Below are 26,119 nucleotides of genomic sequence, written 5' to 3' on the forward strand. Positions count from 1 at the left end.
CTTGCAAAGGAAAACCTTTAAACCTTAAAAAATCTGGATGACTATACACAAAATGCGCTAAAATGATACAAGAATTAATAGAACTACACCCCTACATCTTAAATCCTTAAGAGGGTTATTAATTATAGTTCTCCAAACTTCACATCCAGCGTCTCTGTGACCTCAGGCCTTTGGCCCTATTTCTATATAAGACCAAACGCGGGGGTGGGAGTGGGTCTGAAAGCGCTCTAATTTTTGTTTAAGGTTAGCCATTCTGTGTAAGCTCAGGGGTATCTAAGTATTTTTTAGAAGGCGCTCCGCAGCTTCCGGACCAGTTGACTCTCTAAAGGATGAAAGGCGGCTCCGTCTGCATAACTTGACCAAAAAAGAGTGTGATCTCAGATGCAGGGAAGGGGGCGTGGAATTACAACCCAGAGTTTACTCTTTACTTCCCTCCCTGGATTTGCAGCCCGGGAAGTTAAGACACCAACGGCGCGTCCTCGCCAAGCGCTCGGAGGACCGGGCGGGGCAGTTACAGGCACCGAGACACTCAGGGGGGTCGGACCCAGGAAGCCGGCAACGCCCGGGCTCTGCCTGTACCTGCGAACCTGTAATAATAAGTGGGTGCTCCCTGGGACCCCCTCGTGACGCCTCCAGCCTAACAGGGAAAAGGCTAGAATCGGACGCCTGCTTTACTTAGGTTTAGGACCTTCGCCCCCCACCCCCCGCGTGAGGGCGTGTCTCCTCGGTTAGGGGCGGGGCGTTCCTGGCCCGGAGTAACCGCTGCGACCCCTGGCGCCCAGTCCTCGTCTCCACTCCCGGCTCCGGACTGCCGGTGGGGGCGGGGTAGTAAAACGCCTGGCAACTCCAGGTACCCGTCCCGTTGCCAGGCGATGGGGGGAGGAGGAGGGGCTGAGGAGAAAGAGGAGCGGCGTTCGGCCCGACAGGGCCTCGCGTAGGAGAGGCGGACGCGCAGCCGCCCTACCACTCTTCGGGGCCTGGCGCTCCGACCCAACCCTGGAGCCTGAGCTGCGCATGCGTCGCGCGAGCGGCCGCCTCCGCCTCTAGTAGGGCTCGCGGCGGGGTTGAGCGTCCGACTCCGCGGTCGGAGCCGCCCAGGAGCCGGGGAACCGAGCGGTCTCGTCTGAAGGGCGCGGGAGGGCAGGCGCAGGAAGAAGGAGCGCCGCGTCCACCGCGGCTGAGAAAAATGGTGTTCGAGTCGGTGGTCGTGGACGTGTTGAACCGGTTCTTGGGGGACTATGTGGTGAACCTGGACAAGTCCCAGCTCAATCTGGGCATCTGGGCAGGTAACGAGACCGCTGCTGCCCCTCTATCTCGCCTCCCTCCCGGGATTCCGTTGCCGGAGCCCGGCCCTGCCTTCGTAGGGCCTCGGGCCCCTCGCTGCCACCTGCCGCCGCCCTCGTTGGGGTCAGATTACATAGAACCGGGCGGCAGTTGCTGGGCCTCCGCCGGCAAGTTATTTTTTTTGGCCGGAGGGGAGTGGGGTCTCGGGTGCGGGATGAAAAGGGCCCCCTTTTTCCGCTGAGGGGACCCGCAGTGGACTCCAGGGGTCTGGAGTTCACATTCCACAGAGGCGCCCTTTTCTGCCTCTCGCGGTCCGGTTTCAGCTGTGCTGGGCGAGGGGCGGCCACGAGACACACCTGGACTTGGTCTGGTCCCTGTCATTTTTCCCCCCTTGGGTTGCGACGGAGGCCCCGGGCAGCCCACGGAGTGTCGCACGCCGCCTCGCACGTGAAAAGCAAGGCGCTGTGACCGAAGACGCCCTCTTCCTTCCTCGCCCAGTCTCCGGGTACCGCTAAACCGTGCTGGTTTCTCGGCTCCCCTTTCCGGCCTCACCACCTGGAGTCCCGGTGGCTCGCCTGGGTTCGGCTGATAACACAGAGCGAAAACTCCTGGGAAGAATTACTCGAACGGTTGGTTGTGTGTTTTCAATTCACGACCTGGCCCAGCAGGGTGTCACGCTTGTTAAGGCTTTGGGGTTTTGTGGGTCACAGTGAGTTACTGAATTTTTTAAGAAACTAGGTGCGCTGTGCAGCATCTCAGACCTACAAAAGACGGGAATGAACCTGTCCTTAGGTTGCTGAGATGGTGAAGGACCGACGCTTTACTTTGTGTCCGTTTATTCTGGTGCGCTTCCTTATTTGGAGTTTCATTTTTAGTGCTTCCACTGTTTTTGTATTATACCTTTATCTATTTTAAATACCCATTAGAAATTAGATTCCTTTTCTTTATGAAATGCGTCTCCCAGGCCAAAGCTAGAGTTAATTTTTGTGTGTGAGTAGTATATTGTTTCTTTTTTTTTTTTTAATTTTACTGTTCTTGAATATGCCCCTGCAGCCTTCTTCTAAAGTACTTATATATCTTAATATTTCTCCTTTATGAAATAGTGTAAATAGATAATTTAGTTTGATAAAGAAAACCTCTTGTTACTACCGTTGGCATCTAGTACATTGATAGAGAGTGGGACTACAAGAGCTAAGGACATAAATGCTAGCTCATCACTCTGACTAGTACTAGAAATTTGCAGATGGTTTAATCTGTGTTGCTTCTCATTTGCAAAATAAAAATGATAAAACTGGTCTCCACCTACCTCATTAGGAAGCCTTGAGAACATTGTGTGGTGCTTTGACCTATAGTGGAAAATGGCTTCTACATTCAAGGTGGAGGTTTGTGTGGAGTGTGATTTATCAACGGATTTGTTCATTTAAAATTTGCATACACTATATTCATTCTTGTGATGTACAGTTCTGTCAGTCTTGACAAATGCAGGGAAGCAAGTATCCACCACCACAATCTTAATACAGTAAAATTACACGAAGACCTCAAAATTTCCTCTGCTGCCCCTTTGTAGTCTCCCACCCAACCCCCATCCCTTCTCCTGGCAACCCCTGATCTGTTTCCATCCCTACAGTTTTGCCGTTTCTAGAGTGCCATATAAACGGAATTATGTGGTATGTAGCTTTTGGGGTCTGATTTCTTAATTTCACTCCTTTCACTTGTACAAATGAATTTGAGAGGCATCCATGTGTTGCATGCATCAGTATTTCATTCCTATATTTTTGAGTAATATTTTATTGTATCCATGTCCTGTAAATGTTTATCCGTTCACCAGTTCAGGGACATTTCAGTTGTTGGTGATTATGAATAGAGCTACTGTAAACATTCATGTATACGTTTTTGTGTGGACATAAATTTTTATTTCTTTTTGGGATTTCGAGGTTCCATGGTAAGGGAATACTTAATTTATATGAAACTATGGAACTGCTTTTCAAGTGGCTATACCATTTTGCTATCTCACTAGCATTGTATGGGTGTTTACTTGCTCTACACTCTCACTAGCACTTAGTATTGTCATTTAAAACACTTTTTTTTAGCTTTTCTAATAGGTAAATAGTGGTAAAGCATTGTGGTTTTAATTTGTATTTCCTTAGTGATTAAGGGTGTTGAGCATCTTTTCATGTTATTCCTTGCTGTTTGTATATTTCTGTTGGTGAAATGTCTGTTCAAATCTTACTCATTTTAAATTGGATTATTTTTCTGTTGAGATTTAATTCACATACCATTAAATTCTCCCTTTTAAAATGTACAATTCAGTGTTTTAGTATAGCCACAAAATAGTGCAACTGTCACCACTATCTAATTCCGGAACATTTTCAACACTCCAAAAATAAATCTCATACCTATAAACAGTCAATACAGATTTATCCCCCCCCCTTCCTCTGGCAACCACTAATCTACTTTCTGTCTTCTGTGGATTTGCCAATTCTGGACATTTCATTTAAATGGAATCACAGGGGCTTCCCTGGTGGCGCAGTGGTTAAGAATCTGCTTGCCAGTGCAGGGGACACGGGTTCGATCCCTGGTCTGGGAGGATCCCACACGCCACGGAGCAGCTAAGCCCGTGTGCCACAACTACTGAGCCTGCACTCTAGAGCTTGCGAGCCACAACTACTGAAGCCCACGCGCCTAGAGCCTGTGCTCTGCAGCAAGAGAAGCCACTGCAATGACAAGTCCACGCACCACAACGAAGAGTAGCCCCTGCTTCCCGCAAGTAGAGAAAGCCCGTGCACAGCAACAAAGACCCAACGCAGCCAAAAATAAATAAATAAAATAAAAAAATAAATAAGTGGAATCACAATATACATGGCCTTTTTTTCTGGCTTCCTTCCCTTAATCTTATATTTTCAAGGTTCGTTTATATTGTAGCATGTATCAGTATTTCATTCTTTTTTGTGACTAATATTCCATTATATGGATATAACTCATTTTGTTTATCCATTCATCAGTTGATGGACATTTATTATTTTTCCTTTTATGAGTAATGCTGCTGTGAACATTCATGTACAAGTTTTTCGTGACCATATATTTTAAATGCTCTTGGGTGTATACCTAGAAGTGGAATTTCTGAGTCATATGGTAACTTTTTTAGACTTTTTAAGGAACTTCCAAACTCTGTTCCAAAGTGTTTTCTTATTGTTGAGTATTGAAAGTTCTTTAAATATTATGGATACAAGTCCTTTGTAAGATAACATGATTTAAAAATACTTTCTCCCAGTCTTTTCCAGGTCTGAATTTTGCAAAATAAAAGTTTAAAATTTTGATCAATTCCAGTTTATCAAAAAAGTTTTATGTCATGTTTTCTTAAAAATTATTTATTTATTTATTTTTGGCTGTGTTGGGTCTTCATTGCAGTGCATGGGCTTCTCATCGCGGTGGCTTCTCTTGTTATGGAGCACTGGCTCTAGGCGCGTGGGCTTCAGTAGTTGTGGCTCGAAGGCTGTAGAGCACAGGCTCAGCAGTTGTGGCACATGGGCTTAGTTGCTCCACAGCATGTGGGATCTTCCCAGACCAGGGCTCGAACCTGTGTCCTCTACATTGGCAAGCAGATTCTTAACTACTGCACCACCAGAGAAGTCCCAATGTCATGCTTTTTATGAGTCAGTTGTATCTGTGAAATCTTTTCCTAACCCAAAGTCACAAAGATTTTCTCTTATGTTTTATTCCAGAAGTTTTATAATTTTATATTTTACCTTTTTGTAAATGTAAAATTTCTGATCCTTTTTTGTATAAAGTGCAGTATAGGTTGAAGGTTGGGGTTCCTTTGTTTGCATGTCGATACAAATGTCCAATTTTTCTAGCACGAGTTGCTTAAAAGAATATCCTTTCTCCATCGAATTATCTTTGAACGTTTGTAAAAAAATCAGTAGACTTTATATTTTGTGGGTTTATTTTTGAATTGTATCTGTTTCAACGATCTGTGTGTCCATCTGGTCACCTATACCATGCTTATCTTGATAACTGTCACTTTATAGTGTCTTGAACTCAGGTAGTGTGATCCCTCTAATTTTGGTGTTCACCACATTTTAAAAATAATGTGTCAGTGTTTTATGTATCAAAGTTGGTTACATTTTGTTAAATGAAGTTTTGAATAATAGCTAGAATTTAAAAAAATTCTTGGAGAATTTAAAAAGCAATAGTTTTTTGGTAAACTTAGAGGATTAAAAAATTCTTTGAAAATTTCAATAATAGAAGCTAGATGCTACATAGGAAAAATGTTAAGATGATGGGCTTTATATTTTATGGTCTAATATCAGAAGGATCTATTAGTTTTAAATGTATGGTTTTGCTAGGTTTCTGTGTAATAATCCAGCCAATTTCACTATTGGCATATGAATAGTATGAATTAGTATACAGGAGTTAAATGGATGGTTTCATATCTAATAATGGAAAATTTGTTTCAGAGATGGCTCTTTGGAAATTAGAATTCATTTTTCCATAGAAACATTGTTATATATGAATGGAGTTTACAAAAACTAATTATAATGCAGCAGAACAGTGCTACTATACTGGGTCCTGTACAGTATGTAGACTGAGTGCCAGAAGCATCTATTTGTGGAAGGAGAAAGACGAATTGAGTTTTTTCTCAAACTCTTGGCAAATTCTGATGTTGGTAAAGTATACTTTTTATACAGTGTTATTTACACCCTTCCACCCTTCCTATGTATCATCTATTTAGGGAGGTGGTAGTATTGATACTTCACAGACTTCATCTGAAGTTCGCCTCCCTACTTTGCTATACCATCTAGCATTTAATATTTCCTTCAAGAGCTAGGCTGCATCAGAATCAGTCATACATGATTGTTAGAAATAGATTTTTTTGGAACCACTTCCCAGATATTATAATTCATTTATCTAGAGTAGGACACCAAAAAAGTTTTTTTAAAACAAATGACCCAGGGGATTGTGACGTACAACTGGGTGCATTTGAAGAGCACTTTCAGGGCAAAAATACTAGAAATTCAGGGGCAGAAGTAATAGTAAGTGTGGCTTGTATGATAGAATTATCATTTGTAACATAGAGCGTACCTCTTAATGTTATAGTTTTCCTTCTCACTTTCTCTTTGTTTGCTTCAGAATTACAGTACTTGGGCAAATGAAAAAATTTTGTTATGTCTGACATCTTTATGTAACATTAGAAACTCAGATTTCTTCTTCTTTTTCTTAAACTAACTTGCATATTCTGTTTTTGAAATGTTAATCTCTCAGTTTTCTCTTTATATATAGTCTTATATTCAGTGGCCTCTTAATGCATACCCCCAGTATAACAGTAACTCTATAGGAAGATGAAGATTCAGCCAGGGCACAGTTCCTGATTTTAAGAAGTCATTCTTCTGTGATAGGAATATACTGGGAAACCAAACAAATGATTGTCTAGTGGAATTACCAATTAAATATTGGTTTTTCTTTTATGTTCTTGTTACCGAACCAAATTTCTGTCTGCTTGCTGGCATGCAGTAAAGTCAATCTACTGACACCGGATTGTGGTAAAAGAAAGTGCAGCATTTATTGCAGGGCACCAAGCAAGGAGTCCAGGGCGGCTAGTGCTTAAAAGACATGAACTCTCCAAAGGCTTTCAGGGAAAGGTTTATAAAGACAGGGTGAGGGAGGGATTTGTGGGGTATGTGAACAGCTCATGGACATTCTTCTGATTGGTTGGTGGTGAGGTTATTGAGAGTCAGCATCATCAACCTGGAGGTTCCAACCAGTCTGGGGTCTCTGTGATTGTGGGCAGCATACAGTTAACTTCTTCCACCTGGTGGGGGTTTCAGTATCTGCAAAACAGCTCAAAGGACATGACTCAGAATATTATCTATAGCCCTTGAGGAGGAACGAAAAGTCCTTGACTTTGTTAATGGCTAACTATTATTATTTTGTCTTGCTTGACTGTTTTCCTTTCTTTCTGCATTTTCTCACTTCTCTGATTAAATTTATTCTTTGACTAAAGTTTTTCTACAGACAAAAGGCAGGCGGAGGACATGGGTGGGTGTCTATCCTGGGAAGGCCTCATAGGGTCCTGCTTGGTTACATTCTAAGATACTTTCATAAAACTTTAGAGTTGAAAGGGAACATTTTATTATGACAAGTAGTCAAACATACATCAGTGTTACAAGATTTTACAGTCTATATCCATATACCCACAATCTAGATTCTACCATTAATTGGATATTAACAGTTTTATTGAGGTATAATTGACATATAGTAAAATGCACATATTTAAAGTCTACAATTTGATAAATCTTAACATATGTGTTCACCTAGGAAATCATCATCATGATCAAGCTAATGAACATATCCATCATGCCCAAAAGTTTGCTTGCCCACACCCCCAGAGACATCCATTATTACTACTTTTTCTACCGTACATACCTCTATTTCTGGTATGCTGAGAGGTTCTGTTCAAGAATGTGTGTTGGATTTTGTAAAGTGATTTTTCTGCATCTACTGATATGATCATAGGATTTTTCTATGAGCCATAGGATTGCATTGATTTTTGAATGTGAAACAAGGCTTTAATGCCTGGAATTAATCCCACTTCACCATAGTCTTATTATTTTTATACATTTTTGGATTCAATTTTCTGATATTTTATTGAGGATTTTTGCATCTGTGTTCATGAAAGGTATTGGTCAATAGTTTTTCTTTCTTGTAATATTTTCATCTGGTTTTGGTATTAGGGTAATACTGACCTCATAGATGAGTTAGAAATGTTCATATGTTATCTGGAAGAGATTGTAAGGAATTAGTGTCACTTTTTCCTTAAATATTTGGTAGAACATTAGTGAAACCATCTGGGCATTATGCTTTCAGTTTTGAAAGATTATTATTGATTCAGTTTCTTTTATAGATATAGGCCTATTTAGATGATTTTCTCTTGTATGTATTTTTGTAGAGTGTATTTTTCAAGGAATTGGTACATTTCATCTAAGTTATAACATTTGTGGGTGTGTTTATAATATTTCTTTAGTAACCTTTTAATGTCCGTGGGATCAGTAGTGATGGCCCTTCCTTTCATTTCTGATATTAGTAATTTATGTCTTTTCTCTTTCTTCTTAGTTAACATGGCTAGAGAGTTACCAGTTTTATTGATCTTTTCAAAGAACCAGCTTTTGGTTTCATTGAAATGTCTATTGATTTTCTGTATTGAACTACATTGACTTCTGCTCTAATTCTTATGATTTCTTTTCTTCTTACTTAGGATTTACTTTGCTCTTCTTTTTCTAGTTTCTTAAGGTGGAAGCTTAGATTATTGGTTTTAGATCTTTCTCCTTTTCTAGTATATGCATTCGATGGTATAAATTTCCGTCTAAGCCCTGCTTTTGCTGCAGGTCACAAATTTTGATAAGTCATATTTTCATTTGACTCAAAATATTTTATGAATTTCTTTTGAGTCTGCTTCTTTTACTTACGTGTTATTTAAAGCTAGTGTTTATTTAATCTTCAGATATTTGGGGATTTTCCATCTTTCTTCCAGAAATCATTACGATTTCTAGTTTAATTCCATGGTGTTCTGAAAGCAAACTTTGTATGACTTCTGTTCCTTTAAATTTGTTAAGGTATGTTTTATGGCCCAGAGTATGACTTATCTTGGTGAATGTTCTGTGTGAGCTTGAGAAGAATATGTAATCTGCTGCTGTTGGATGAAATGTTCTATAAATTTGTTATATCCCTTTATTTTTAATTTGTCTGTGTCTTTATATTTAGCATTGGTTTCTTGTCTTGCCATTTGTGACAACATGGTTGGACCTTGAGAGTATTTTGTTAACTGAAATAAGTCAGATGGAGACAGACAAATGCTATATTTCACTCATATGTGGAGTAAAAAAAACAAACAGGGACTTCCCTCACGGTCCAGTGGTTAGGACTGCTGCAGGGGGCATGGGTTCAATCCATTGTCAGGGAACTAAGATCCTGCATGCTGTGTGGTGTGGCCAAAAAATTAAAAACAAACAAACAAAAACAAAACCAAAGTAAATGAAGAAACCAAACCAATCAAAAAACAAATACGTAGATACAGAGAATAGAGTAGTGGTTACCAGAGGGATAGGGGTTGGGGGGAGGACAAAATGGGTAGAGGGGATCTACTGTATGGTGATGACTGGAAACTAAATTTTTGGTGGTGAGCAAGCTGTCTTGTATACAAAAGTGGAAAAATAATTTGTACACATGAAACTTACATAATGTTACAAACCAATGTTACCTCAATAAAAAATAATTTAAAAATAATTTAAAAATAAAGTGGGTTTCTTGTAGACACCTTGTAGTTGGGTTTGTTTCTTTATCCATTCTATCATGTCTCTTTTAATTAGTATGTTCAGACCATTCACATTTAATTTAAAATGATTATTGATATAGTCGGGTTAATGGATTTATATTTATAATAGTTGTAACTCTTTTTGTTGCATGTCTGTCTTTGCTTTTTAAAATCTCCCCCTCGTTTTCTGCCTTTCTCTGGTTTTAATTGAGCATGTTATATGACTTAATTTTTTTCTTCTCTCCTAGCATATTAATTATACTTCTTTAGTGTTTTTTTCTTGTTGTTGTTGCCTTAAAATTGCAGTATACATTTAAAATTTAGAACTAATCCAGGTCCACTTTCAAATAATACTGTCCTGCTTCAGGGACAGTGGAGGTATCTTATAACAGTATTCCATTCCATTTCTTCTGCTCCTTCATAACATTGTTATTATTCATTTCACTTATCCATAAACTGTACTCAATGTACTGTTGCTATTATTATTTAGAACAATTTTCCATTAGACCTTTAAGAATAAGGAAAATAAAAGGCTTAATTTTACCTTAATTTATTCCTTCTCTAATGCTTTTGTAGGTCTGAGTTTCTGACCTCTATCATTTCCCTTCTCTCTGAAAACTTTTAACATTTCTTGCAAGGGAGGTCCACTGGCAACAAATTCTATCAGTTTTTGTTTGAGATAGACTGATTTCTCCTTCACCCCCATCCCCATTACAGATAGTGGTTAAATACATACAATATGAAATTTATCGTAACCATTTTTAAGTGTACAGTGGCATTAGGTATATTCTCATTGTTGTGTAACCATCACCACATCCATCTCCAGAACTCTTTTTGTCTTGTAAAACTGTGATACTGTACCCATTAAGCAGTAACTACACATTTTCCCTCCCCTCTGCCTCTGGCAACCACCATTCTATTTTGTGCCTCTATGAATTTGACTATTCTGGGTACCCCGTGTAAGTGGTATCATGCAATATTTGTTCTTTTGTGTCTGACATATTTCACTTAGCCTAATGTCTTCAAGGTTAATCTGTTATAGCTTATGTCAGAATTTCATTTTTAAGCGTGAATTATGTCCCATTGTATGTATATACCACATTTTGTTTCTCCATTCATCTGTCAGTGGACACAGTGGTTGTTTCCACATTTTAGCTATTGTGAATAATGCTGCTACAAACATGAGTGTACAAATGTCTCTTTGAGTCCCTGCTTTCAAATATTTTTGGTATATACCCACAAGTGAAATAGCTGGGTCATATGGTAATTAATTTTTTCAGGGACCACGATACTACTTTCCATAGCAGTCACACTGTTTTACATTCCCACCAGTGGTGCACAAGGGTTCCAGTTTCTCCACATCCTCAGCGAGTCATTACTTTGTTTTGTTGATAGTAGCCATCCTAATAGATGTGAGGAGCCGTCTCATTGTCATTTTGATTTGCACTTCCATATTGATTAGTGATTTTGAACATCTTTTCTTGTGCTTATTGGCCATTTGTATATCTTCTTTAGAAAAATACGTGTTCAAGATCTTTGGCCATTCTTTAATTGGGTTGTTTGGTTTTTTGTTGTTGAGTTGTAGGAGCTCTTTATATATTCTGAATTAGATGTGTGACTTGTAGATATTTCCCCGTTCCATGTGTTGCCTTTTCAATGTTGATAGTGTCCTATGATGCACAAAAGTTTTTAATTTTGATGAAGTCCAAATCTTCTATTTTTTGTTGTTGTTGCTTTTGGTGTCATGTCCAAGAAATCATTGCCAAATCGAGGTCATGCAACTTTTCACCTATGCTTTCTTTTAAGAATTTTATAGTTTTAGGTCTGACATTTAAGTCTTTGATCCATTTTGAGTTAATGTTTGGATATAGTGTTGAAAAGACAAATTCCAAATTGAATGATCTCAGTAGCCTTGTCAATAATCATTTAACTATATATGTGAGGGTTTATTTCTGGGCTTTCTATTCAATTGGTCTAAGTTTTGTGTTCCAGCACCATGCTGGATTTTGTTTCGTTTTTATTGAAATAGAGTTGATTTACAATATTGTGTGAGTTTCAGGTGTACAGCATAGTGAGTCATTTTTGCAGATTATATTCTGTTATAGGTTATTACAAGATAGTGGGTATAATTCCCTGTGCTATATAGTAAATCCTTGTTTCTTATCTATTTTATATATAGCAGTTTGTATATCTTCATCCCATACCCGTAAATTGTCCCTCCTTCTGTCCCTCTCCCCTTTGGTAACCACAAGTTTGTTTTCTATGTCTGTGAACCTGTTTTGTATATACATTCATTTGTATTATTTTTTTGGATTCCATATATAAGTGATACAGTATCATGTTTGTCTTTCTCTGACTTTTTTCACTAAGCGTAGTATTCTCTAGGTCCATCCTTGTTGCTGCAGATGGCCGTATTTCATTCTTTTTTATGGCTGAGTAATATTCCATTGTGTGTGTGTGTATGTATGTGTGTGTGTCACATCTTAATCCAGTCATCTATTGATGGGCATTTGGGTTGCTTCCGTGTCTTGGCTGTTGTAAATAGTGCTACTATGAACATTGGGGTGCATGTATCTTTTTTGAATTAGTGTTTTCTTTTTTTCTGGCTATATACACAAGAGTGGAATTGCTGGATCATATGCTAGTTCTATTTTTAGTTTTTTAAGGGCCCTCCATACTGCTTTCCATTGTGACTGCACCAATTACATTCCCACCAACAGTGTATGAGGGTTCCCTTTTCTCCATATCCTCTCCAACATTGTTGTTTGTAGACTTTTGATGATAACCATTCTGACAGGTGTGAAGTGATATCTCTTTGTGGTTTTGATTTGCATTTCTCTAATAATTAGCAATATTGAGAATCTTTTCATGTGCCTATTAGCCGTCCATATGTTGTCTTTGGGAAAGTGTCTATTCAAGTCTTCCACCCATTTTTTTTTTATTGGATTGTTTGTTTTTTTGATATTGAGTTGTATGAGCTGTTTGCATATTTTGGATATTAACCCCTTGTCAGTCACGTCATTTGCAAATATATTCTCCCATTCCATATGTTGTCTTTTTAGCAAGCACCATGTTGTTTTGATCACTGTGCTTTTGTTAGTACATTTCGAAATCAGGAAATGTGAGACTGCCAAGTTTCTTTTGAAGGTTGTTTTGACTGTTTGTGGGTCCTTTGAGATGCCATATGAATTTAAAGATGAATTTTTCTATTTCTGCAAAAAACATTGGGATTTTAATGTGGATTACATTGAATCTGTAGGTTGCTTTGAGTAGTACTGATATCTTAACAATATTGTCTTCCAGTCTGTGAACATGGAACGTCTTTCCATTTATACGTGTTTTTACTTTATTTCAACAATGTTTTATAGGTTTTGGGGTATAAATCATTCTCCCCTCCCCCCCCCCCATTAAGTTTATTGCTAAGCATTTTATTATTTTTGACGCTATTGTAAATGGAATTTTTTTCTTAATTTCCATCTTGAATTGTTCATTGTTAGTGTATAGAAACAACTGATTTTTGTGTTTTGATTGTGTACCCAGCAACATGCTGAATACATTTATTCTAGCAGTTTTTTTGTGTGGAATATTCAAGTTTTTCTTCATATAAGATCATGCTGTCTGTGAACAGAGAGAATTTTACTTCTTCCTTTCCAATGTGGATGCCTTTTATTTATTCTTCTTGCCTAATTGCTCTGGCTATGACTTTCTATGTTGAATAAAAGTGGCAAAAGTGGGCATCCTTATCTTGTTTCTGATGTTAGAGGAAAAGACATGTCTTTCACCAATGAGTATGATGTTCATTGTGGGCTTTTCATATATGGCCTTAATATATTGAGGAAGTTTCCTTTAATTCCTAACTTTTTGAGTGTTTTTATCATGAAAGAATGTTGAAATTTTTTTGAATGCATTTTCTTCATCAGTTGAGGTGATCTGTGTTTTTTCCTTCATTCTGTTAATGAGGTGTATCACGTTGATTGAATTTGTGTATTGAACCATCTTTCCATTCCTAGAATGTTATACTGAGTAATGGTATATAATTCTTTTAGTGTACCATTGAATTTTGTTTGCTAGTATTTTGTTGAGGATTTTTGCCTCAGTATCCATGGGGGATATTGATCTGTAGTTTTCCTGTGGTATCTTTGTCTGGCTTTGGTATCAGATTAATGCTGACCTCGTATATTGAGTTTGGAAGTATTTCCTTCTCTTCAGTTTTTGGGAAGAATTTGAGGAGGATTGGTGTTCTCTTTTATTTATTTTATTTATTTATTTATTTTTTTTAATAGTTTTTAATACTTTATTTTATTTATTTATTTATTTATTTATGACTGTGTTGGGTCTCTTAGTTTTCGTGTGAGGGCTTTCTCTAGTTGCGGCAAGTGGGGGCCACTCTTCATCGCGGTGCGGGGGCCGCTCTTCATCGCGGTGCGCGGGCCTTTTCACTATCGCGGCCCCTCCCGTTGCGGGGCACAGGCTCCAGACGCGCAGGCTCAGCAGTTGTGGCTCACGGGCCCAGTTGCTCCGTGGCATGTGGGATCTTCCCAGACCAGGGCTCGAACCCGTGTCCCCTGCATTGGCAGGCAGATTCTCAACCACTGCGCCACCAGGGAAGCCCCTGGTGTTCTCTTTTAAATGTTTGGTAGAAGAAACTATCTGATCCTGGGCTTTTGTTGTTGTTGTTGTGGGGATGTTTTTGATTAATGATGAAATCTCGTTACTAATTATAGATCTGTTCAGATTATGCATTTCTTCATGATTCATTAGTGGTAGGGTGAATGTTTCTAGGAATTTATCCATTTTATCTAGGCTATCAAATTTGTTGACATACAGCTGTTCATAGTATTCTTACAATCCTTTTTATTTTTGTAAAATTGGTGGTACTATCCCCTTCTTCATTTCTCATTTTAGTTACAGTTGATTCTTGAACAACGCAGGGGTTAGGGGCATCGAACCCCCACACAGTCGAAAATCTGCATATAACTTTACAATTGGCCTTCCATATCTGTGGTTCACATTCTCGGATTCAGCTATCTATGGATCATGTAGTACTGAAGTATGTACTTATTGGAAGAAAATCCACATGTAAGTGGACCCACAAAATTCAAACCTGTGTTGTTCAAGGGTCAATTGTATTCGACTCCTCTCTCTTTTTCTTGGTCAGGCTAGCTAATGATTTATCAATTTTGTTGAACTTTTTTGTTTCTTGTAACAGCTTTTGACTTAAAGTCTGTTTTGTCTAATATCAGTATAGCTATTTCTGCTCTCTTAGTTATTATTTGCATGGGAACTCTTTTAATCCTTTCACTTTCGAGCTATGTGTGGTTTCAAGCTTTTGCTTTCATCAATTTTCTCTTGGTTTTCTGTTCTTTGTTTTGCTTATGTCTGTTCTAAACTTTATTATTTCATTCCTTCTGGTAGCTTTGGGTGTAGTTAATCTTTTTCTGTTCTTTAAGATGCAAATTTAGGTTGTTGATTTGGGATTATGTCTTCCTTCTTAATGTAAACATTTACTGCTATAATTTGTCTCCCAGGACTGCTCTTGCTGCATCCCATAAATTTTGGTATGTTGTTTCCATTTTAATTTTTCTTAAATTGTTTTAAAATTTTTCTTGTGGTTTCTTCTTTGCTTCATTGCTTGAGTGTGTTAATTTTCATATATTTGTGGATTTTTTAGTTTTCCTTCTGCTGTTGATTTCTGGATTCATTCCACTCATTCCATCAGAAAACATAGCTTATATAATTTCAATCTTTTAAAATTTATTTAGATTCTTTTGTTGCCTAACATAGACCTATAGTGGAAAATGTTCCCTGTGCACTTGAGGAAATTGTGTATTCTGTTGTTGGGTAAGGGTGGTCTGTATATATTTGTTAAGTTCAATTCATCTATTTTCTTGTTAACCTTCTGTCTGGTTGTTCCATTCGTTACTGAAGTTGTGTATTGAAGCCGCCTACTAATACTGTAGAGCTGTCTATTTCTCTCTTCAATTATGTTAGTGTTTGCTTCATATGTTTTTGATTTCTGATGTTTGGTGCATATATGTTTATAACTTTTATATCTTCTTAGTGAATTGACCCTTTTATTGTCTTATAATGCCCTTTTTTGTTTCTTGTAACAGCTTTTGACTTAAAGTCAGTTTTGTCTAATATCAGTGTAGCTATTTCTGCTCTCTTTTGCTTATTATTCGCAAGGGAAATATTTTTTAATCCTTTCACTTGTGAGCTATGTGTGGCCTTAGACCAACATAGAGGGATCCTGTTTTTGTTTGTTTTTTTAAATCCCTCTGTCCATCTGTGTCTTTTGATTGGGAAGTTTAAACTGTTTACACTTAAAGCAATTACTGATAGGGAAGGATTTACTATTGCTGTTTTGTTAATTATTTTATGTCTTATGACTTTTTGTTTCTCTTTTTTTCTTATTGCTTTCTTTGTGTTCAATTTTTTTGTAGTGATGTGTTTTGATTCCCTTATTTCCTTTTGTGTATAGTCTATAGATATTTCCTTTGTGGTTTCACAGGGATTACATATAATATCTTAATGTTATAACAGTATATTTTAAACTGATACTGGCTTAAATTCAATTGCGTACAGTAACTTTACTCCTTTACAGCTTGCCTCCCCATCTTTGTTATTGATGTAAAAAAAAAAAAATGACATCTTTATATAGTATGTATCTAGTAACATAGCTTTATAACTTTTTAATCTTTTTGTCTTTTAAACCCTGTAAAAGAATAAAAAATGGAGTTAAAAAGTTGAACCACAATAGTACTGGTTTTTATATTTGCCCATGTATCTTTGTTTATTGGAGAACTTTATATTTTTATATGGCTTCATGTTAGCACCTAGCATCCTTTCTTTTTAACTGGAAGGACTCCCTTTAAAACTTCTTGTAAGACAGCTCTGCTGGTAATGAACTCCCTCAGCTTTTGTTTATCAGAGAATATCTTAATTTTCCCCTCATTTTTTCTGGATATAATGCTCTTGATTGACAGTTTTTGTTTTTGTTTTAATTCAGCACTTTAAATATATTATTCCCCTGTTTCCTGGCTTGCGGTTTTTCTGCTGAGAAATCTACTGATAATCTTATTGAAGATCCTATGTACATGTCAAGTTGCTTTTCTCTTGTTGCCTTTAATAGTCTCTCTTTGATTATTGTGTTTCTTGTTTGAGATTCTTGAATTTATATATCCATGTCTTTCTTCAAATTTGGGAGGTTTCTGGCTATTATTTCTTCAAATAAGCTCTCCACCCCTTTATCTGTCCTCCTTGTGGACTCCCATGATTAATGATATATTGACCCACGTAATGATGTCCCATAAGTCCCTTAGCCTCTGTTCACTTTTCTTAATTTTTTTTTGTTTTTACTCCTAACTGTATATTTTCAAATGACCTGTCTTCAAGTTTTCTGATTCATTCTTTTGCCTGTTCAAGTCTGCTTTTGATTTTCTCTAGTGAGTTTTCAGTCCAGTTATTCCTTATATCTCTGTTGGTGTGTGTGTGTTTTCTACTGTCTTTCAAGACTTGTTGTAGTTGATCTCATGTACATACAACATTGAATAAGTTTAAGGTGTGCAACATGTTGGTTTGATACATTTATATATTGCAGTATGGTTGCCACCATAGCTTTAGCTGACACCTCTATCAATTCACATCAATATCGTTTCTTTTTTGTGGTGAAAACGTTTAAGATTTAGTTTCTCAGCAATTGTTGAAATATATAATACACTATTTTGACTATAGTCACCATGTGCTGCATTAGATCTCCATAACTTAATTATCATTGTTGCAAGTTTGTGTCCTTTAACAACATCTCCCCAATTATCCCACATTCCAGTCCCTGGTAGCCACCATTCTACTCTGTTTCTACAAGTTTGGGTTTTTTAGATTCTTCACATAAATGATATTGTACAGTGTTCATCTTTCTCTGTCTGGCTTATCTCACTAACCATAAGCCCCTCAGAGGGAGTCTATCCTTGTTGTTTCAAGTTTGTTTCTTACTCATGGCTTAATATTCCATTGTATATATGAACCACATCTTCTTTATCCATTCATCTTGATGACATGTAGGTTGTTTCCATATTTTGGCTATTGTGAATAATGCTGCAATAAACATGTGAGTGCAGAAATCTTTTTTCTTTAATCTTTTTATTTATTTGGTTGTGCCAGGTCTTAGTTGCGGCAGGAGGGCTCCTTAGTTGTGGCTCACAGGCTGCTTAGTTGCGTCTCACTGGCTCCTTAGATGTGGCATGTGAACTCTTAGTTGCATATGCATGAGGGATCTAGTTCCCTGACCAGGGATCGAACCTTGGCCCCCTGCATTGGGAGCGCAGAGTCTTAACCACTGCACCACCAGGGAAGTCCCGCAGAAATCTTTTTGCTATCCCATTTTCTTTGCCTTTGGATGTATATGAAGAAGTGGATTTTCTGGATCATATTCAAGATTTTTTCCTTTTATTTTCTGCAGTTTGATTATGGTATGCCTAGGTGTAGATTTTTTATTTCCCTGCTTGATATTTTCTGAGCTTCCTGGATCTGTGGTTTGGTGTCTTTATCATTAATTTCAGAAATTTCTCAGCCATTATTGCTCCAAATATATGTGTATATTTTTGCTCCTCTCTCCTTTTTTGCCTTCTGGTATTCCCATTATGCATACGTTACAGCTTTTATAATTGTCCTACAGTTCTTGGACATTCTGTTCCATTATTTTTATTTTACTTTATTTTTCTCTTTGCATTTCAGTTTGGAAGTTTATATTTACATATCCTCAAGCTTGCTGATTTTTTTTAAAGTATGTAAAATGGCTTAAACTTTATTTAAAATGTACATTTCAGAACTGTTCAGTGTTGTAAATTTATGAACAGACCCAGTGAAATAAGATAGAAATTATCACATAATCACTCACTTGTATTTTATTTTTATTTATTTTTTATTTTTAATTGATTTTTTCATTGAAGGAAAGATTTTTTAAATCCAATAGTGCTTTACAGTTATCAAAAGTTTCACACATACAATTTCATATAATCCCATAATAGCCATAATAATCTTTTTCCCCCCAACCCCTATATTGTTTCTTTCCCCTTCCCTCTCTCCATTGGTAACCACTAGTTTGTTCTCTGTACCTGTGAGTCTGCTTCTTATTTGTTTTATTCACTAGCTTGTTGTATTTTTTTTGATTCCACATATAAGTGATATCATATAGTATTTGCCTTTCTCTGATTTATGTCACTTAGCATAATGCCTTCCAAGTCCATCCATGTTGCTGCAAATGGCAATATTTTATTCTTTTTTATGGCTAGGTATTATTCCATTGTATATTATATACCACATTTTCTTAATCTATTCATCTGTTGATGGACACTTAAGTTGCTTCCATATCTTGGCAATTGTAAATGATGCTGCTATGAACACTGGGGTGCATGTATATTTTCTAATTAGTGTTTTGGGTTTTTTTCAGATATATACCCAAGGAGTGGAATTGCTGGGTCATCTGGTAGTTCTGTTTTCCATTTTTTGAGAAACCTTCATACTGTGTTCCACAGTGGCTACACCAATTTACATTCCCACCAACAGTGTACAAGGGTTCCCTTTCCTCCATATCCTTGCCAACATTTGTCACTTGTCTTCTTTTTGATGATAGCCATTCTGACAGGTGTGAGGTGATATCTTATTGTGGTTTTGATTTGCATTTCCTTGATGATTAATGATGTTGAGCATGTTTTCATATGCCTGTTGGCCATCTGCTTGTCTTCTTTGGGAAAATGCCTATTCAGTTCTTTTGCCCATTTTTAATCTTTTTTTTTTTTTTTTTTTTGGTTTGTTTCCTTGTTTGTTTGTTTTGCCACACCATGCAGCATGCAGGATCTTAGTTCCCCAACCAGGGATTGAACCTGGGCCCCATGCAGTGGAAGCGTGGAGTCCCAACATCTGGACCACCAAGGAATTCCCCGGCTTTTTTTTTTTGATGTTGAGTTGTATCAACTGTTAATATATGTTGGATGTTAACTCCTTATCGGTCATTTCATTTATAAATATTTTCTCCCATTCAGTAGGTTGTCTTTTTGTTTTGTTGATGGTTTCCTTTGCTGTGCAAAAGCTTTTAAGTTTAATTGGGTTTTTTGGGGGGGGGGCGTTTGCTTTTGTTTCCTTTGCTTTAGAAGATGGATCCAAAAAATATTGCTGCAATTTATGTCAGAGTGTTCTGCCTATGTTTTCCTCTAGGAGTTTGATAGTATCCGGTCTTACATTTAGGTCTTTAATTCATTTTGAGTTTATTTTTGTATATAGTGTTAGAAAATGTTCTAATTTTGTTCTTTTACATGTAGCTGTCCAGTTTTCTTAGCACCACTTGTTGAAGAGACTGTCTTTTCTTCATTGTATATTCTTGTTTTCTTTCTCTTAGATTAATTGACCATAAGTGTGTGGGTTTATTTCTGGGCTCTCCTCTTACCTTGATCAATGTGTCTGTTTTTGTGCCAGTACCAGTACTGTTTTGATTACTGTAGCTTTGTAGTATAGTTTGAAGTCAGGGAGTGTGATTACTCCAGCTCTGTTCTTCTTTCTCAAGATTGTTTTGGCTATTCAAGCTCTTTTGTGTTTCCATGAAAATTTTAAAATTATTTGTTCTAGTTCTGTGAAAAATGCCATTGGTATATTGATAGGGATTGCATTGAATCTGTACTTTGCCTTGGGTAGTATGGTTGTTTTAACAGTATTAATTCTTTCAATCCAAGAACATGGTATATCTTTTCATCTGTTTGTGTCATCTTCAGTTTCTTTTATTCGTGTCTTATATAGTCTTCTGAATACAGGTCTTTTACCTCCTTGGGTAGATATATTCCTAGGTATTTTATTCTTTTTGATGCAATAGTAAATTGGATTGTTTCCTTAATTTCTCTTTGATACTTTGTTGTTAGTGTATAAAATTACAACAGCTTTCTGTATGTTAATTTTGTATCCTACAACTTTACTGGGTTCATTGATGAGCTATAGTAGTTTTCTGGTGGTGTCTTAAAGATTTCCCATGTATAGTACCATGTTATCTGCAAACAGTGACAATTTTACTTCTTCCTTTCCAATTTGGATTCCTTTTATTTCTTTTTCTTCTCTGATTGCTGTGGCTAGGATTTCCAAACCTACATTGAGTAAATATGGCGAAGGTGAATGTCCTTGTCTTGTTCTTGATCTTAGAGGAAATGCTTTCAGCTTTTCAGCATTGAGTATGATGGTAGCTGTGGGTTTGTAATCATATATTACAGACAAAATGGATGTTGAATTTTATCAAAAGTTTTTTCTGCATCTATTGAGATGATCATATGGTTTTTATTCTTCATTTTGTTAATGTGCTGTATCACACTGATTGTTTTGTGGGTATTGAAAACTCCTTGCATCCCTGGGATAAATCCCACTTGATCATGGTGTATGATCCTCTTAATGTATTGTTGGATTTGGTTTGCTGGTATTTTATTGAGAATTTCTGCATCTGTGGTCATCAGTGATATTGGCCTGTAATTTTCTTTTTTTATGGTATCTTTGGTTTTGGTATCAGGATGATGGTGGCCTCATAGAATGAGTTTCGAAGTGTTCCTTCCTCTGCAATTTTTTGGAGTAGTTTAAGAAGGATAGGTGTTAACTCTAAGTGTTTGGTAGAATTCACCTGTGGAGCCATCTGGTCCTGGACTTTTGTTTTTTGGGAGCTTTTTAATCACAGTTTCAATTTCAGTACTTGTACTTGGTCTGTTCATATTTTCTATTTCTTCCTGGTTCAGTCTTGGGAGATTGTACCTTTCTAAGAATTTGTCCATTTCTTTTAGGTTGTCCATTTTATTGGCATATAGTTGCTTGTAGTAGTCTCTTATGGTCCTTTATACTTCTCTGGTGTCCGTTATAACTTCTCCTTTCTCATTTCTAATTTTATTGATTTGAGTCCTCTCTTTTTTTCTTGATGAATCTGGCTAAAGGTTTATCAATTTTGTTAAACTTTTCAAAGAATCAGCTTTTAGTTTTATTGTTCTTTTCTATTTTCTTGGTCTCTATTTCATTTATTTTTGCTCTGATCTTTATGATTTCTTTCCTTCTGCTAACTTTGAGTTTTGTTTGTTCTTTCTCTAGTTGCTTTAGGTGTAAGGTTAAGTTTTTTTAATTGAGATTTTTCCTGTTTCCCGAGGTAAGCTTGCATCACTATAAACTTCCCTCTTAGAACTGCTTTTGCTGTGTCCCATAGGTTTTGGATTGTCTTTTTTTCATTTTCATTTGTCTCTAGGTATTTTTAAATTTCTTCTTTGATTTCTTCAATGATCCATTGGTTGTTTAGTAACATAATGATTAGCCCATGTATTTGTGTTTTTTGCAATTTTTTTCTTTCAGTTGTTTTCTCATCCCATAGCGTTGTGGTGGGAAAAGATGCTTGATATGATTACAGCTTTCTTAAATTTACTGAGACTTGCTTTGTGGCCCAGCATGTGATCTCTCCTGGAGAATGTTCTATGTGCACTTGAAAAGAATGTGTATTCTGCTGCTTTTGGACCGAATTCTCTATATGTATCAGTTAAGTTCAGGTAGTCTAGTCTGTCATTTAAGTCCAGTGTTACCTTATTGATTTCTGTCTGGATGATCTGTCCATTGATGTACATGCGGGTGTTAAAATCCCTTACTATTATCATGTTACTGTTGATTCCTCCTTTTACTTCTTTTAATGTTTGCCTTATATATTTAGGTGGTCTTGTCTTGGGTTCATGTATATTTACAATTGTATCTTTTTCTTGGTTTGATCCTTTGATCAGTATATTGTGTCCTATTTTGTTTTTTTATAACAATCTTTATTTTAAAGTCGATTTTGTGTGCTACAAGTATTACTAGTCGGGCTTTCTTTTGATTTTCATTTACATGGAATACCTTTTTTCATCCTCTCACTTTTAGTCTGTGTGTGTCTCTAGATCTGAAGTGAGTCTTTTGTAGACAGCGTATATATGGGTCTCGTTTCTGTATCCATTCAGCCACTCTCTGTCTTTTGGTTGGAGCATTTAGACCATTTACATTTAAGGTAATTATTGATATGTATGTTCTTATTGTCATTTTGTTAATTGCTTTGAACTTATTTTTGTAGGTTCCCATTCTTTCTCCTCTTGTTCTCTTCTCTTGTGATTTGATGAATATCTTTGTGTTTGGGATTCCTTTTCTTTTTTGTGTGTATATCTGTTGTAGATTTTTGGTTTGTGGTTACCATGATGTTTTTGTATAGCAATCTATACGAAACGTAATAGCCAAAAACTTCCCTAACATGAAAAAGGAAGCACTCACTGAAGTCCAGGAAGTGCAGAGAGTCCCATACATGATAAACCCAAGGAGGAACACACTGAGACACATAGTAGTCAAGCTGACAAAAGTTAAAGACAAAGAGAAAATATGAAAAGCAACAAGGGAAAAGCAACACATAACAAGGAAATCCCCATAAGGTTATCAGCTTATTTTTCAACAGGAATTCTGCAGGCTAGAAGAGAGTGACACAATATATCCAAAGTGATGAAAGGGTAAAACCTATAATCAAGAATATTCTACCTAGCAAGGCTCTCCTTCTGATTTGATGGAGAGATGAAACGCTTTACAAACAAGCAAAAGCTAAAAGAGTTCAGCACTACCAAACCAGCTTTACAACAAATGTTAAAGGAACTTCTCTAGGTGAAAAAAAGAAAAGGCCACAATTCAAAGCAAGACTATTATTAAATGAAAAGGCTCACAGGTAAAAGGCAAACATATAGTAAAGGTAGGAAATCATCCACACACAAAGCTAGTAGGGAGGTTAAAAGACAAAAGTAGCAAAATCATCTATACCCACAATAAGCAGTTAAGGGATACACAAAACAATTAGATACAAAATGTGATATCAAAAACAGTCATTGTGAGAGGAGGAGAGTACAAATGCAAGTTTTTAAAAATGCATTTGAGATCAGCAACTTAAAACAATTGCATATATATATATTAAAAAATACATATATATACACACACACACCCATGTATATATATATATATATATATGTATATGCTGCGTTGGCCAAATATATATATTGGGTTGGCTAAAATGTTCGTTCGGGTTGTTCTGTACATCTTACGGAACAACCCAAATGAACATTTTGGCCAACCCAATATATATATAGACTGCTATACAAAAACCTCATGGTAACCGGAAAAACCAAAAATCTAAAATCACTTGTACTTTAAATGGTACTACAAACATCTAAAGTTAGTTTTATATGGAAATATTAACTTCGTTGGACATTTTAATGTCATTATCTCTTAATCTTTTTTTTAGTGTCATGTATTTTTCATTTTGCTGCACTGTGAGCCCTTTTTTATTTGTTAAGAATATTTGGTAGAAATATTTCTATCAAATTTAATTTTTTTAACCAGTATGTGGAGATATTGTATAACATTATAGACTTCTTTAAAGATGTTTATAGAAGATACATTTTAATGTAAAATAATGTTTTACAGTATAGCACTTCTTTTCAGTTGTACTCAGTAATTCATTTGATGTCTGCATAGTATATTGATTCGAAAAAAAATTCAGAGCACAACGTATATTGAAGGCTGCCAGTACAAAGAATTATCCATAAATGAAAAGTTTATGCTCTACATTTGAACATTACAGTAGAAAAAACAATAAGTGATACTCCATGTACCTATATCATTCACTGATTGGTCACTACCACAGTGGATCAATAAGTTTGTCTAATTGTACAGCTTACCTTTATTAGATGTTTACTGATGTTTATTTCTTGTTTTTTTCCCCAGACGTTATGTGAACATCTAGACAGCAGTTACTCATATTCAAATTATTGCTTAAAAGTGAAGGCATTCATTTTGTGTAGCAGAATTAAAACAGAGCAAGATATGACAACATTCCAGTATCTCTAGGAAATCCTTGTTAACCTCACATTGATGGATTAAAAATTTCTTTGCAATTGTTCATTACAAATATATTTAAATACAGTTCATTTTTTCCTATATTTTCTTACATCATGCTGTGTTGGTAAATTCATAATATTTGTATAATTTTGATGAAAATGTATTCATTAACAGTGAGCTACAACTGTAGAGGTCAGAACTTATAGTAAATGATGTTTTGGTCAGACATACAAGCTTAGACTAAGTTGAAGGATGAAGGTGAGCCAACAATCATAGTTGGATTCTGTTTCTGTTATGTACATTTTTATGATTATTTTCCTTAATATGACATTTAGGAATGAAGTTTACCTAACTTGTTAAAATAAAAGTTATTTGAAAATTTCAATTTTATTTTTTAATAATCTTTTCTTTAGGAGCTGTGGCCCTGAAGAATCTTGAAATTAAAGAAAATGCCCTGGTAGGTTTTGACTATAAAAATTGTTGTATTAGTGAAGTTAGCTACATAGACTTCTTCCTGATTTACTTTAACATCTTAAATTATTTAAGTTTGAGAAAAATTTTAAAAAGTAATTTTTGTAAAATGTGAATTTTGCAAAATGGACTTTTAATCTCCATAAAAGTACAAACTGACAGTGTAATTTTCCCCATTAAAAATATTTCTAAAATTTATCTCTTCCTATATGGTTGCATTTTAGATTGTTAATTTACCGCTCCAATCATCTTCAGGTGTTTTTTGTCCTAATACCATTTTAATCATTTTTTACTGTAGAATACAGTGGCATGAATTACAGTGTTGTACAACTGTCATCATTATGTATTTCTAAAACATTTTTGATACTCCAAGGGGAACCCTGTAACCAGTAAGAAATACCTAACTCCCCATTCCCTCTCTCCATATACCCTGCTAACTTCTACTTTCTGTCTGTCTTAATTTGCCTATTCCAGGTACCTCATATAAATAGAATAATGCTATGTTTGTCATTTTGTGTCTAGTTTACTTAGCATAATTCCTTCAGGGTTCATCCATGTTGTAGCATTTATCAGAAAATCACTCCTTTATCTGGCTGAATAATGTATGTATATGCCACATTTTGTCCATTTATCTGTTGATGGACACTTGGGTTGTTTCTGCCTTTTGTCTCTTGTGAATAATGCTACAGTGAACATTAGCATACATGTCCGTTCAAGTTCTTACCTTCAGTTCCTGTGTGTAAATACTTAGGAGTGAAATTGCTGGATTATTTGGTAATTTTATGTTTAGCCTTTTCAGGAACTGCCACACTGTTTTCCATAGCAGTTGAACCGTTTTACACAGGCATACTTTGGAGATTTTGCAGTTTCGTTTCCAGTCCACTGCAATAAAGTGAATACTATCGCAATAAAGCAAGTCACATGAAATTTTTGGTTTCCCAGTGCATATAAAAATTATATTTACTCATACTGTATTCTCAAAAATCAGTTTACATAACTCAATTAAAAAATAACGCTCTTGGGAAAGTGGCGCTGATAGATTTGCTTAACACAGAATTGCCACAAACCTTCAATTGGTTAAAAACAAACAAACAAACAAAAAAACCCCCCGCAGTATCTGGGAAGCGCAACAAAGCAAAGTACAATAAAATGAGGTATGCC

The 26,119-nt window shown here is 36.3% G+C and overlaps 1 protein-coding gene across 4 annotated transcripts in view; it reads left to right on the forward strand.

Moving 5' to 3' along the window:
• The first annotated feature begins 896 nt into the window (after positions 1-896).
• VPS13A (vacuolar protein sorting 13 homolog A) overlaps positions 897-26,119 on the forward strand; it is a 273,046-nt gene continuing 247,823 nt past the window's right edge. For 2 of the 4 annotated variants that reach the window (XM_007182294.2, XM_007182295.3), the window contains exons 1-2: positions 897-1,286; positions 24,901-24,944. In XM_007182294.2, coding sequence (XP_007182356.2) covers positions 1,187-1,286; positions 24,901-24,944 — 144 coding nt within the window. In that variant the 5' untranslated portion in view covers positions 897-1,186. The remainder of the gene's footprint in view (positions 1,287-24,900; positions 24,945-26,119) is intronic. The other 2 variants (XR_009008570.1, XM_007182291.2) reach the window with 2 other exon arrangements.

The sequence above is a fragment of the Balaenoptera acutorostrata genome, chromosome 6 (assembly GCF_949987535.1).
Source record: "Balaenoptera acutorostrata chromosome 6, mBalAcu1.1, whole genome shotgun sequence".
NCBI classification, from domain to species: domain Eukaryota; kingdom Metazoa; phylum Chordata; class Mammalia; order Artiodactyla; family Balaenopteridae; genus Balaenoptera; species Balaenoptera acutorostrata.